The sequence below is a fragment of the Dendrobates tinctorius genome, unplaced genomic scaffold (genome assembly GCF_039654945.1).
Source record: "Dendrobates tinctorius isolate UK_male_01 unplaced genomic scaffold, ASM3965494v1 ptg000211l, whole genome shotgun sequence".
Lineage (NCBI taxonomy): Eukaryota > Metazoa > Chordata > Amphibia > Anura > Dendrobatidae > Dendrobates > Dendrobates tinctorius.
In genome coordinates, this window is record NW_027361878.1 from 25141733 (window position 1) to 25154346 (window position 12614).

The 12614-nt window shown below is 49.6% G+C and overlaps 1 protein-coding gene across 1 annotated transcript in view; it reads left to right on the forward strand.

Moving 5' to 3' along the window:
* The first annotated feature begins 5577 nt into the window (after window positions 1-5577).
* Window positions 5578-12614, forward strand: part of LOC141058145 (uncharacterized) — a 29715-nt gene continuing 22678 nt past the window's right edge. Inside the window, exons 1-2 of the mRNA XM_073554300.1 lie at window positions 5578-5747; window positions 5858-6910. Of these exons, the coding sequence (XP_073410401.1) occupies window positions 6093-6910 (818 nt within the window). The 5' untranslated portion in view covers window positions 5578-5747; window positions 5858-6092. The remainder of the gene's footprint in view (window positions 5748-5857; window positions 6911-12614) is intronic.

Sequence of the window (12614 nt, forward strand, 5' to 3'; positions counted from 1 at the left end):
TTCAGTAATGCCAGCTGTTCCCCTGCTGTGTAGACGGCAAAGTCTCCTGCTGCCTCCACATGCCAACAACATCAGGCCTCAGCCTGCTCCATGCCTCATACTGGGCTCCAACAACGCCAGTTGGTGTTCAGAAGTGCCATCTTCACAGAGAAAAACACACTAGCTCCTGTGTAAGTGGGGTTCAGTAATGCCAGCTGTTCCCCTGCTGTGTAGACGGCAATGTCTCTTGCTGCCTCCACATGCCAACAACATCAGGCCTCAGCCTGCTCGATGAATCATCCTGGGCTCCAACAACGCCAGTTGGTGTTCAGAAGTGCCGTCTTCTCAGAGAAAAACACACTAGCTCCTGTGTTAGTGGGGTTCAGTAACGCCAGCTGCTCCCCTGCTGTGTAGACGGCAATGTCTCCTGCTGACTCCACATGCCCAAAACATCAGGCCTCAGCCTGCTCCCTGCCTCAACCTGGGCCCCAACAACGCCAGTTGGTGTTCAGAAGTGCCGTCTTCCCAGAGAAAAACACACTAGCTCCTGTGTTAGTGGGGTTCAGTAACGCCAGCTGGTCCCCTGGTGTGTAGACGGCAAAGTCTCCTGCTCCATCCACATTCAAACTACTATTGATTTTTAACCATGCTCCACTTAGGCCTCTGGCTCCACTGTCTCTAGTTTTTCCCCCGGCCTCCAACCCCGCCAGTTGCTGCTCTGAAGTGGCGCCTGCACAATCCACACTTGTTCCTGAGTTACTGGAGCTCAGTCACGTCAGTTGATCCCCTGATGTGTGTCTGGCAAGGTCTCCTGCTCTGTCCATATTCCCATTACTAGTAGTGTGAATGAGGACTGAGCTGGAAACCTTGCCAGACACACATCAGGGGATCAACTGACGTGACTGAGCCACAGTAACACAAAAGCAAGTGTGGATTGTGCAGACGCCACTTCAGAGCTGTAACTGGCGGGGTTTGAGGCCAGGGGAAATACTAGAGACAGTGGAGCCAGAGGCCATAGTGGAGCAAGGTTACAATCAGTAGTAGTCTACAACCTCTATAAAACCAGCTGCAAGTTGGCCTCTGCCTGCTGCATGCTTCATCCTGGGCTCCAACACAGCCAGTTGTAGCTTGGAAGTGTCGTCTGCACAGATAGAAACGCTCGCTCCTGTGTCTGTGGGGTTCAGTAACGCCAGCTGTTCCCCTGCTGTGTGGATGGCAAAGTCTCCTGCTGCCTCCAAAATCACGCAACATCTTATTTTCTACTTGCTCCAAGTATGCCTCAGCCTGCTCGGAGCATTGATCCTGGGCTCCAACACAGCCAGTTGTAGCTTGGAAGTGCCGTTCGCACAGATAGAAACACTCGCTTCTGTGTCTGTGGGGTTCAGTAACGCCAGCTGTTCCCCTGCTGTGCGGATGGCAAAGTCTCCTGCTGCCTCCAAAATCACGCAACATCTTATTTTCTACTTGCTCCAAGTAGGCCTCAGCCTGCTCGGAGCATTGATCCTGGGCTCCAACACAGCCAGTTGTAGCTTGGAAGTGCCGTCCGCACAGATAGAAACACTCGCTCCAGTGTCTGTGGGGTTCAGTAATGCCAGCTGCTCCCCTGCTGTGTGAATGGCAAAGTCTCCTGCTGCCTACACCGTCACACTACTGCTGATTTTTAACCGTGGTCCACTTCGGCCTCTTGCTCTACTGTCTCTAGTATTTCCCCTGGCCTTCAACCCCGCCAGTCGCTGCTCTGAAGTGTCGTCTGCACAATCCACAGTTGTTCCTGTGTTACTGGGGCTCAGTCACGTCAGTTGATCCCCTGATTTGTGTCCAGCAATGTCTCCTGCTCTGTCCCCATTCCCATTACTAGTAGTGGGAATGTGGACAGAGCAGGAGACCTTGCCGGACACACATCATGGAATCAACTGACGTGACTGAACCCCTGTAACCCAGGAACAAGTGTGGATTGTGCAGATGACACTTCAGAGCAGCAACTGGCGGGGTTGGAGGCCAGGGGAAATACTAGAGACAGTAGAGCCAAAGGCCGAAGTGGAGCACGGTTACAATCAGTAGTTGTCTACAACCAATATAAAACTTGCTCCAAGTATGCCTCACCCTGCTGCATGATTGACCCCTGGGCTCCAACATCGCCAGTTGCTGCTCTGAAGTGTCTTTGGCACGGGTACTCCCTCCTGCCCAGCCTGTTTCCAGCACGCCTGCTGTTTCCGGGTAGTGTCAACGTCACTTTGCCACCGATACGTTGTCCTGTCGTGTTGCGGTCGGGTTAGCCGAGTCTATGGTGCCTGTAGATTCGGTGCTTCCTATGTGGGCTGCGGGTTCTGGTACTAAAGGCTGGTTCCATAGTGCCAATAGGACAAGCACCCCCTGTTGGACTATGGGATTCGGTAACTGCGTCCTGCTCGCGGCCTTGCAACTGTCACGTCCACCATGTCTGTTTGTCTCAAGAACTCCTGGAGCGATGTGCATGCGCATGTTTTGTCTGCTGTCCTGCATGTTCCCTAGAGCAGTGTGCAGACTCACCTCATGTCTGAGCTGCAGGATGCCTGCGTTTCTGCTCTGCCTTCTGTGATCTTCTCGTCATGTCTGGAGTCCTTGATCATGTGACGTTTCTTAAGATCCTGCACTGTCTGGTTCTGCAATCATCTCGTCATGTCTAGAATCCCGGATCATGTGTTCTTCCTAGGATCCTGCACTGGTTGGTTCGGTGATCATCTCGTCATGTCTGAAACCCTGATCATGTGATGTTTCCTAAGATCCTGCACTGTCTGGTTCTGCTATCATCTCGTCATGTCTAGAATCCCGGAAGTGCTCCCCTGGTCCTGACCTGGAGGAGGAGGTGCTATGCCCTATATCAGGCCGCCTCTTCCTATGCTCAGGGCCTGATTATTGTGTTGCTTCCCTGCAAGGCTCTGGGTCTGTGGGGTTGCTCCCTCTATTCTGTGCCCTTGCATTTTGCTCTGTAGTGCGTCTCTGCACACGCTCCGTGCTCGTATTCCGCCTCTTGTCTTGTGTTGTCTCTCGTGCCATGTTTGTCTTTGCCTTGCTTTGCCTTGTAGTCCTTCTGCTGTTCTTTGTCTTAGTCTGTTTTGCTATGTCTCGCCTTAGCTATGCTTTGACTTGTAGTCCTTCCTGTGTTCTCTGCCTCGCCTGTTTTGCCATGTCTTGCTTTTGCTATGCTTTGACTTGTAGTCCTCCCTGTGTTCTCTTCCTTGCTATTCCTTGCTTTGTGTTCCTCCCTATGGTCTCAGTCTTTGCTTGCTCTGCTTCACTCTCTCCTATGGTGCTCTGTAGTGCTCCCTGGCACACGCACCATTTCTCCTCTCCTTAGGCTGGTTTCACATTTGCGTTTTTTAGCGCTGGAAAAAAACGCATACGTGCGCATGCGATTTTTTTCCCCTATATTTAACATGGGTGCGCATACATGCGCGCTTGTAAGCGCATGTATGCGATTTTCATGCGCTGCGTTTTTTGGGGGTGTGCGTTGGTATTTTCCAGACGCTGCATGTTGCATTTTTTGGCCCTGGAAAAAAGCGCATGCGCACGTATGCGCACGTTTTGCGCTAAAAATGGCCATTATAGCCTATGGATGCGCATACGTGCGCACTGGCATGCGCAGGTATGCGATTTTTTAGCGCTGCGTTTTTTGGGTGGTGTCCACTTTTTATCCTAGTTAGAATCTTCTAAAGTCAAAAAAAAAAAGTCTATATAAAGGAGGTGCCTGCCAAAACTCTGCCACTACTACACTGAGAGATTGAAGAGCAGACAGTCAACCAAGAACCCATTATATCAGCGAAGAATGTGAGTATATTACATTATATGCCTGTCCTTTTAAATTATGTATGTACTAATTATTTTTATTATTTTTACATGCAGTATGTCTTCAGAATCCGAGTATTCCCCATCACGGCAGGAATTGGCGCAAGCAGACCGTGAGGTGATTATTTTCGTGCATCTGGTAAGTATATCTGCTGCTTCTCCAAATCTCTTACGTTTTTTTCAACTTTCTTAAGACATCGTCATCATCATCTGCGGACGGCACTAGTGAGGGCGAAGAGCAGGAGCAGCGAAGCCAAGTCCCGGTGGTGATACGGAATGTAAGTATCAAATGATTTGTAATGTTCTTTATTTTTTATCTTCTATTTTTACTCATTTTTTTGTTTCTTTTTTTGTAACTTTTTATTCAATTTAAATTTGATTATTCTAATGAATGTGTTTTGTCTAGGTTCCACAACGGGATGAAGATGTCTACCTGGATAATGAGCAGCTCATCAGCCTGGTCCAGGAGCGTTCGCCGTTGTGGGACAGCCGTGACCGGCTGTACAAGGACAATGTGGTGACCCGGCGGCTATGGAATGAGGTGGCCGCAGCGTTGATGGATGGCTGGGACAGCGCCACAGCATCCTCCAAAAAGGCGTTTAGTGAGTATTTCCCTGCTCTGTACTGTGCCGCAGTGACTGTTGTCCTTGACGGCACTGTTGGGTTTCGTGCTAGGCGTATTCTAGCAGGAAACCCAACAGTGTCATCGGGGTCTACAGTGACTGCTTTGAGTATTGTATTGCTACATTGTGCCGCAGTGACTGTTGTCCTTGACGGCACTGTTGGGTTTCGGGCTAGGCGTATTCTAGCAGGAAACCCAACAGTGTCATCGGTGTCTACAGTGACTGCTTTGAGTATTGTATTGCTACATTGTGCCGCAGTGACTGTTGTCCTTGACGGCACTGTTGGGTTTCGTGCTAGGCGTATTCTAGCAGGAAACCCAACAGTTTCATCGGGGTCTACAGTGACTGCTTTGAGTATTGTATTGCTACATTGTGCCGCAGTGACTGTTGTCCTTGACGGCACTGTTGGGTTTCGTGCTAGGCGTATTCTAGCAGGAAACCCAACATTTTCATCGGGGTCTACAGTGACTGCTTTGAGTATTGTATTGCTACATTGTGCCGCAGTGACTGTTGTCCTTGACGGCACTGTTGGGTTTCGTGCTAGGCGTATTCTAGCAGGAAACCCAACAGTGTCATCGGTGTCTACAGTGACTGCTTTGAGTATTGTATTGCTACATTGTGCCGCAGTGACTGTTGTCCTTGACGGCACTGTTGGGTTTCGTGCTAGGCGTATTCTAGCAGGAAACCCAACAGTTTCATCGGGGTCTACAGTGACTGCTTTGAGTATTGTATTGCTACATTGTGCCGCAGTGACTGTTGTCCTTGACGGCACTGTTGGGTTTCGTGCTAGGCGTATTCTAGCAGGAAACCCAACATTTTCATCGGGGTCTACAGTGACTGCTTTGAGTATTGTATTGCTACATTGTGCCGCAGTGACTGTTGTCCTTGACGGCACTGTTGGGTTTCGTGCTAGGCGTATTCTAGCAGGAAACCCAACAGTGTCATCGGTGTCTACAGTGACTGCTTTGAGTATTGTATTGCTACATTGTGCCGCAGTGACTGTTGTCCTTGACGGCACTGTTGGGTTTCGTGCTAGGCGTATTCTAGCAGGAAACCCAACATTTTCATCGGGGTCTACAGTGACTGCTTTGAGTATTGTATTGCTACATTGTGCCGCAGTGACTCTTGTCCTTGACGGCACTGTTTTTTTTTATCAACAGTGGACAAAGTCCGAACACGTTGGCGTTCGATCAAGGACCGCTTCAACAGTGATGTTCGTGCTGAGGGCCAGGTTCGCAGTGGATCTGCGTCAAGGACCAGAACTAGATACCGTCACTATCATGCGTTGCAGTTCCTAAGACCGGTCCTTGCCACAAGATCGTAAGTATTATACATTTTGGGTTTTTATTTTTATTAATCTGTGTTTTTCTAATCCACAGCTGATGCTTCTTGTAAAGGCATGGTAGTAATGATTTTCCTTTCTTCCACAGCACCTGGAGCAGCACCCTGCAACCTGGCCCTGGAGCGGTCCTTCCTCGGACGTCCTCTGACCCGTCCCAGCCATCCGACAGCCAGGAAGCACCTTGCAGGTCAACCACACACACAGCTGGTGACCAGGAAGCTGGGCCATCAGGTGTTCCCCTGTCCCAGGTCTCTGCCACTGGTTATGCGGGCACTACCCGCCAGCGGCAGAGGGCCTTGGACAGGAATGTCTTGCCCGAGTTTATGCATTTGAGCGAGACATTTAATTCCAGCCTCAAGTCACTGTCCGACAGAGTTGAAAGCGGTTTTGCCCTCATGGAACGTGGTTTTAACCACTTTGAACACCGCTTCAATTCTGTAGAACAGCGCCTTGACCGTCTGGAGGCCGACCTCAACAGACCAGCACACCATTTTTTTAGTAAGATTGAAAAGGGCATGGCGGAACACCTTAGTCCTGATCAACAGCTGAATGTGCTGCAGGCCTGCAACAATGCTTTCTTGCAGGCTATGCAGCATAATCGGTACGGTCAGCAGTCAGTGGTGTCCTTTCCACCTGTGCCACCATTGACTCGCTTCACCTCACTACCGACTTGTGCTGCATACCACTGCACGGACACCTCTATTCAAAGCCAGGACACCCACCGTTACACCACCACAAGTCTGAGTGCAGCTGGTCACTTCACCGACACCACCATGGCAAGCGCTGCTCCTGTCTGGAGCACCACCGCCAATCCCATGCATGCGTGGAGCTCAGCCACCACTAGGCAAACATGGAACAGCCCTGCCGCTACAACAACATGTAGTAGCCCTGCCACCACCACTCTGCAAACCTGGGCCATCACTGCCGCCACCAGTCCTCCTGCAAGGACGAGCACTGACAACGAAGAGCAGCAGCAGCCACCTCAGCAGCAGCAGCAGCCACCTCAGCAGCAGCAGCCACCTCAGCAGCAGCAGCAACCACCTCAGCAGCAGCAGCAGCAGCAACCACCTCAGCAGCAGCAGCAGAAGCAACCACCTCAGCAGCAGCAGCAGCAGCAACCACCTCAGCAGCAGCAGCAGCAGCAACCACCTCAGCAGCAGCAGCAGCAGCAACCACCTCAGCAGCAGCAGCAGCAGCAACCACCTCAGCAGCAGCAGCAGCAACCACCTCAGCAGCAGCAGCAGCAACCACCTCAGCAGCAGCAGCAGCAACCACCTCAGCAGCAGCAGCAGCAACCACCTCAGCAGCAGCAGCAGCAACCACCTCAGCAGCAGCAGCAGCAACCACCTCAGCAGCAGCAGCAGCAACCACCTCAGCAGCAGCAGCAACCACCTCAGCAGCAGCAGCAACCACCTCAGCAGCAGCAGCAACCACCTCAGCAGCAGCAGCAACCACCTCAGCAGCAGCAGCAACCACCTCAGCAGCAGCAGCAACCACCTCAGCAGCAGCAGCAACCACCTCAGCAGCCGCCACCTCTGCAGCAGCAGCCGCCACCTCTGCAGCAGCAGCCGCCACCTCAGCAGCAGCAGCCATACCAGCAGACGGGGGACCTACATTCCATATTTGCCCCTACTTCAAGGCGAAATCAATCAAGGCGGGCATTGGGCCAAAGTCGGTCCAGGCACACAAGCCTACGGCGACATGCCTTTACAACTAATGTAACTGAACAGATTTCCTCTCCTACAAGTGTTCCAAGTTTAATTCCCTTAACTGGACTACCTTCCCCCACAAGTTTTGTTGCCCCTTCCCCTCAAACACCGTCTTCAACTGCAAGTGTTGCATATTCCCTGCACACCCCCAAATTGAAACCATCTGCCCCCAAACGCCGTAAAAAATAATTTTTAGTTTTTTTTTTGTGATAAAAAATAAATTTACATTTGTGGTTCACCATTAATAAGTTTCATTAATGTTGTTTGCGCCGCTCACACACACTGATGGGTAAATACATGTTAAAAACCAACCCAAGGGCTAGTATAGTCATATGTGAAATAACATGGACTAGTATAGTCATTCCAAGGCCTAGTGTAATAACTCTAGTTTTACCAAATAGAATCTGGTTTCATGAAAAACAAACTGTTGAAACTTGTCTAAAAAATAAGTTTCTTTCTAGTTTCACCAGTTTGTTTTTTGTGAAACAAGATGCTAGTTGTTAAAAATCGAGTTATTACAGTAGGCCTTGGTATGACTATACTAGGCCGTGGTATTTCACTTATTACTATACTACTAGCCCCAAGGCCTACTATACTCATATTTGAAATACCACAGCCTAGTATAGTCATTCCAAGGCCTAGTGTAATAACTCTAGTTTTAACAAATAGAATCTGGTTTCATGAAAAACAAATTGTTGAAACTTGTCTAAAAAATAAGTTTCTTTCTAGTTTCACCACTTTGTTTTTTGTGAAACAAGATGCTAGTTGTTAAAAATCTAGTTATTACAGTAGGCCTTGGTATGACTATACTAGGCCGTGGTATTTCACATATTACTATACTACTAGCCCCAAGGCCTACTGTACTCATATTTGAAATACCACGGCCTAGTATAGTCATTCCAAGGCCTAGTGTAATAACTCTAGTTTTACCAACTAGAATCTATTTTCAAACTGTTGAAACTTGTCAAGTTTCACAAAAAGATACTAGTTGGCCAAAATCGAGTAGGCCTTGTTATGACTATACTAGGCCGTGGTATTTCACATATTACTATACTACTAGCCCCAAGGCCTACTATACTCATATTTGAAATACCACGGCCTAGTATAGTCATTCCAAGGCCTAGTGTAATAACTTGTAATGGAGCAGATTACATGAGCAGATTACATTCATCCACTCAATGCTGACTTGTATTCCCCATGGACTTTCATTGGGGTTGGGTTTTGAGGGTTGTGTTTTGAGAAAATCACATACTTTGTTTTAAACTAGTTGCACAATTTTCTCTTGAAAAAAAATGGTTTCCTGATTCATGGCCTGCAGCTTTGCTCATTCCAATATATTTCACGCAGACTAGCAATGCTGCATTTTAACTCGTATGTGTATTTACCTGCCCAGGTGTGTGAACATAACAAAATTCAGTTATACATGGGAAGTTTTTTAATTAATTGGAGTTTAAAAAATATAGTGCACTCAGTAATGGTATCAAATAAGGATTTTTATTACCATAAACAACAACATTACACCATTTCATCTTGCCAGTGCACCCGTCCTACATCAGAAATAAAGTAGGCCGCAAATTTGTCCCTCATTTGGCCAACTTCAACGGATGACCTGAGAGTGTGCTGAGTGAATTCAGGCAATGGGTTAGGAGCATCATCGTCCAGTTCAAAGGTCGGGTGCTCTTTAGCCATCACAAAGTTATGTAGAACCACACAGGCCTTCACCACCTCATCGACTGTTTCAAGTTTAAGATTAATGGCCGTGCCCAGAATTCGCCATCTGGAAACAAGAATCCCAAAAGCACACTCGACAGTTCTTCTGGCCCTGGTCAGCCTGTAATTAAAAATTTTTTTGGTGTGGTCCAAGTCCCGGCTGGAGTAGGGTTTCAGTAAGTTTCCGCACATTTGAAAAGCCTCATCGCCAACCATTACAAAGGGCAGTGGCGGAGCTTCGGTGTGAGGAAGAGGCCGTGGCATAGGGAAATTAAATTGGTTGCCATACAACCTCCGGCCCATGTCTGAGTTTTTAAAAGCCTGCGAGTCATTACCACGGCCAAATGCTCCAATGTCCACTGCTACAAACATACATCCGGCATCCGCAATTGCAATGAGTACTATTGAAAAGTACTTTTTGTAATTATAGTACTCAGATCCCGTTCTTTGGGGTTTGATGATCCATATGTGTTTCCCATCAACAGCTCCCAAACAGTTGGGAAAATTGCATACTGTCCAGAATTTGTCAGCAATTTCCATCCACTTTTCAGCGGTGGGCAGGGGCATAAATTCTGGGCAAAGAACATTCCAGAGAGCCCGGCAGGTGTCAGCAACAATTCCAGACAAGGTAGAGATTCCAATACGGTACTGGAAGTGTAGTGAGGATAGGGTTTCTCCAGTCGCCAGGAATCTGTGAACAGACAAAGAAGTAAAATTAATATTTATGTATATTATTTTTAAAAACTATAAAAAAAAATATTAGTACATTCACGAAAACTAATTACCCAAGGTTTTGAATACTTAATTTACAAAAAAAAACATCAGACCACACCCCTTTGTTTTTAAAACATACCGTAATGTCACCAGTAGCCGTTCCTCAGGAGGAATCGCACGACGGAGCTGTGTGTCCTGTCTCCGGATGGATTGTTGGACACGAGCAAGCAAATCCATGAAACTTTCGTGGGACATCCGGATATAATCAGTAAATTTCTCCGGGTTTGCACGTAGCTCGCTGTAGAGGGTGTGGTATGCCCCACGGCTCTCCCGGAGTTCAACAATCGGATGTATCCACATACGCCGCCGTCTTCGCTGCCTCTCTCTCTTCCTTTGTTCATGGCAAGCAACTGCATACGCCTGAGCCATCGCGATGTCCAAATCCAAGTTGAAGTGAAAACTCTTCCAGCGCAGATCCATGGTCACGAGAAGAATCAAGCAAATGTGAAGAATACTGTAGACAGGGTCTATATATATTAACATACCACACCCACAATGAAGTCCCATTGGTCTTGTGTGTTGTTGAATGGTTGTTTTTTCTTTTTTGTGGGGTTTTTCAAAAATCTGTAAAAAAACGCAAACGCACAAAAAACGCATACAAACGCGCAAAAACGCTGCGTTTTTTTCCTGCATGCGCATTAAAATGCTGGAAAAAAACGCAGCGTTTGTATGCATTTGTATGCGTTTTTTTAATGCGTTTTTTTGCGGGAAAAACGCGCTGCAAAAAAAAGCAAGTGTGAAACTAGCCTTAGTGCTCGTTTCTATGTCTAGTCCCAAGGTCTTCCCTTGGCCCGGCTTTGGGCTTCTGCCTACGCTCCGCTGCTAGACTCTGTCCTCGCTCTGACCTGGCTCTGTTTCTGCTTGTGTTCCTTGCCTTGCTCCCTGCCTTGTCCTTGCATTGAACCCCGGTATGGGTTCCCCTTGGCCGTCTCCTGTGCCGTGGTAAGTGCCACGTGTTTGTGTACAGCCGTGTGCACTGGCCAGTGTGGCTTGCCCCCTGCGTGGCTCCTAGCACGCAGCCCTTCCTTGTGCCCTGGCATGGCTCCTAGCACGCACCCTGCCTTGAACCCTGGCGTGGCTCCTAGCACGCACCCTGCCCTGAACCTGGCGTGGTTCCTAGCACGAAGGTTCCTTTGCCCGCCTCCTGTGCCTTAGTCATGCCTCGTGCTGGCGTTACAGCCGTGTGCATTGGCCAGTGAGGTGTGCGTCTCTGCGTGGCTCCTAGCACGCAGCCCTGCCTTGAACCCTGGCGTGGCTCTTAGCACGCACCCTGCCTTGAACCTTGGCATGTCTCTACACGCACTCTGTCTTGTACCTTGGACCCTGGCGTGGCTCTACACACGCACCCTGTCTTGTGCCTTGGCGTGTCTCTACACGCACTCTGTCTTGTACCTTGTGCCTTGGCGTGTCTCTACACGCACTCTTTCTTATCCTATGCTTTGGTGTGGCTCTACACACGCACCCTGTCTCGTTTTTGAACCTTGGCGTGTCCCCTACACACGCACCTCGCTTTGAACCCTGGCGTGTCCCCTACACACGCACCTTGCCTTGCACCTAGCCTTGAACCCTGGCGTGTCCCCTACACACGCACTTAGCCTTGAACCCTGGCGTGTCCCCTACACACGCACCTAGCCTTGGACCTTGGCGTGTTCCCTAAACACGCACCCTGCTTGGATATCTGTCGTGCCTCCTTGCCTGAACACTGGTTTGCCTGCCGGATGCCCGGAACCTGCCGACCGTTGCCAGAGGTCCGGAACCAGATGACTACGGCCTGATGTCCGGAGCTGACGTCCGCAGCCTGATTCCTGGACCCTGTCGGTTTGCCAGCAGTCCGGAGTCCGATGCCATCATGCCATTACCTGTACCTAGGCGTGCCACCTGGCACGTACCATGTTATGGACCTTGGCGAGCCCACGCGCGCACCTTGCACGTTTTGCTTGTTTACTCTGTATGTGATCCTGTGTTATTCTAATGAAGATACCTTGCACCTACGTCTAGTCTCGTCTTGCTTCCTGCTCGTCCTTGTCGTCAGACACTAGTCTAGTGTCCCCTGAGCTGGCCGTCTGGTCCCAGCAGTCGTGGTGGCTCACCCCCTTGGTCTTGCCCCTGACACTCCCTGTATAGGGGGTGGATTCTCACAAGGTCAGCTCGCTCTCAGTGGGTGGGTGCCACGACCCAGAGGGTCCACTCAAAAAATGGGCTCAGCTGGAGCTGAGTCCGTCACAGCAACTTTGTTGATTATGGGTACCTTCTGCTACCCATCCGGGTTCCAGCACCATCAGCTGGTTCTCGGCAATGTCTTTGGCATGGGTACTCCCTCCTGCCCAGCCGGGTTCCAGCACCGTCAGCTGTTTCTCGGCAGAGCCTTTGGCCAAGGTGCCTCCTTCTCGGTGTCCGAGTTCCAGCAACGTCTGCTGGTTCTTGGTAGTGCTTTAACGCACTGGTACCTCCTGCTTAGAAACCGTGTTCCAGCACCGGCAGCTGGTCCACAGTTGTGCCATTGGCTCTTGTTCCTTCTGCTACCCATCCGGGTTCCAGCACCGCCAGCTGGTTCTCGGCAGTGTCTTTGGCACGGGTACTCCCTCCTGCCCAGCCTGGTTCCAGCACGCCTGCTGTTTCTGGGTAGTGTCAATGTCACTTTGCCACCAATAC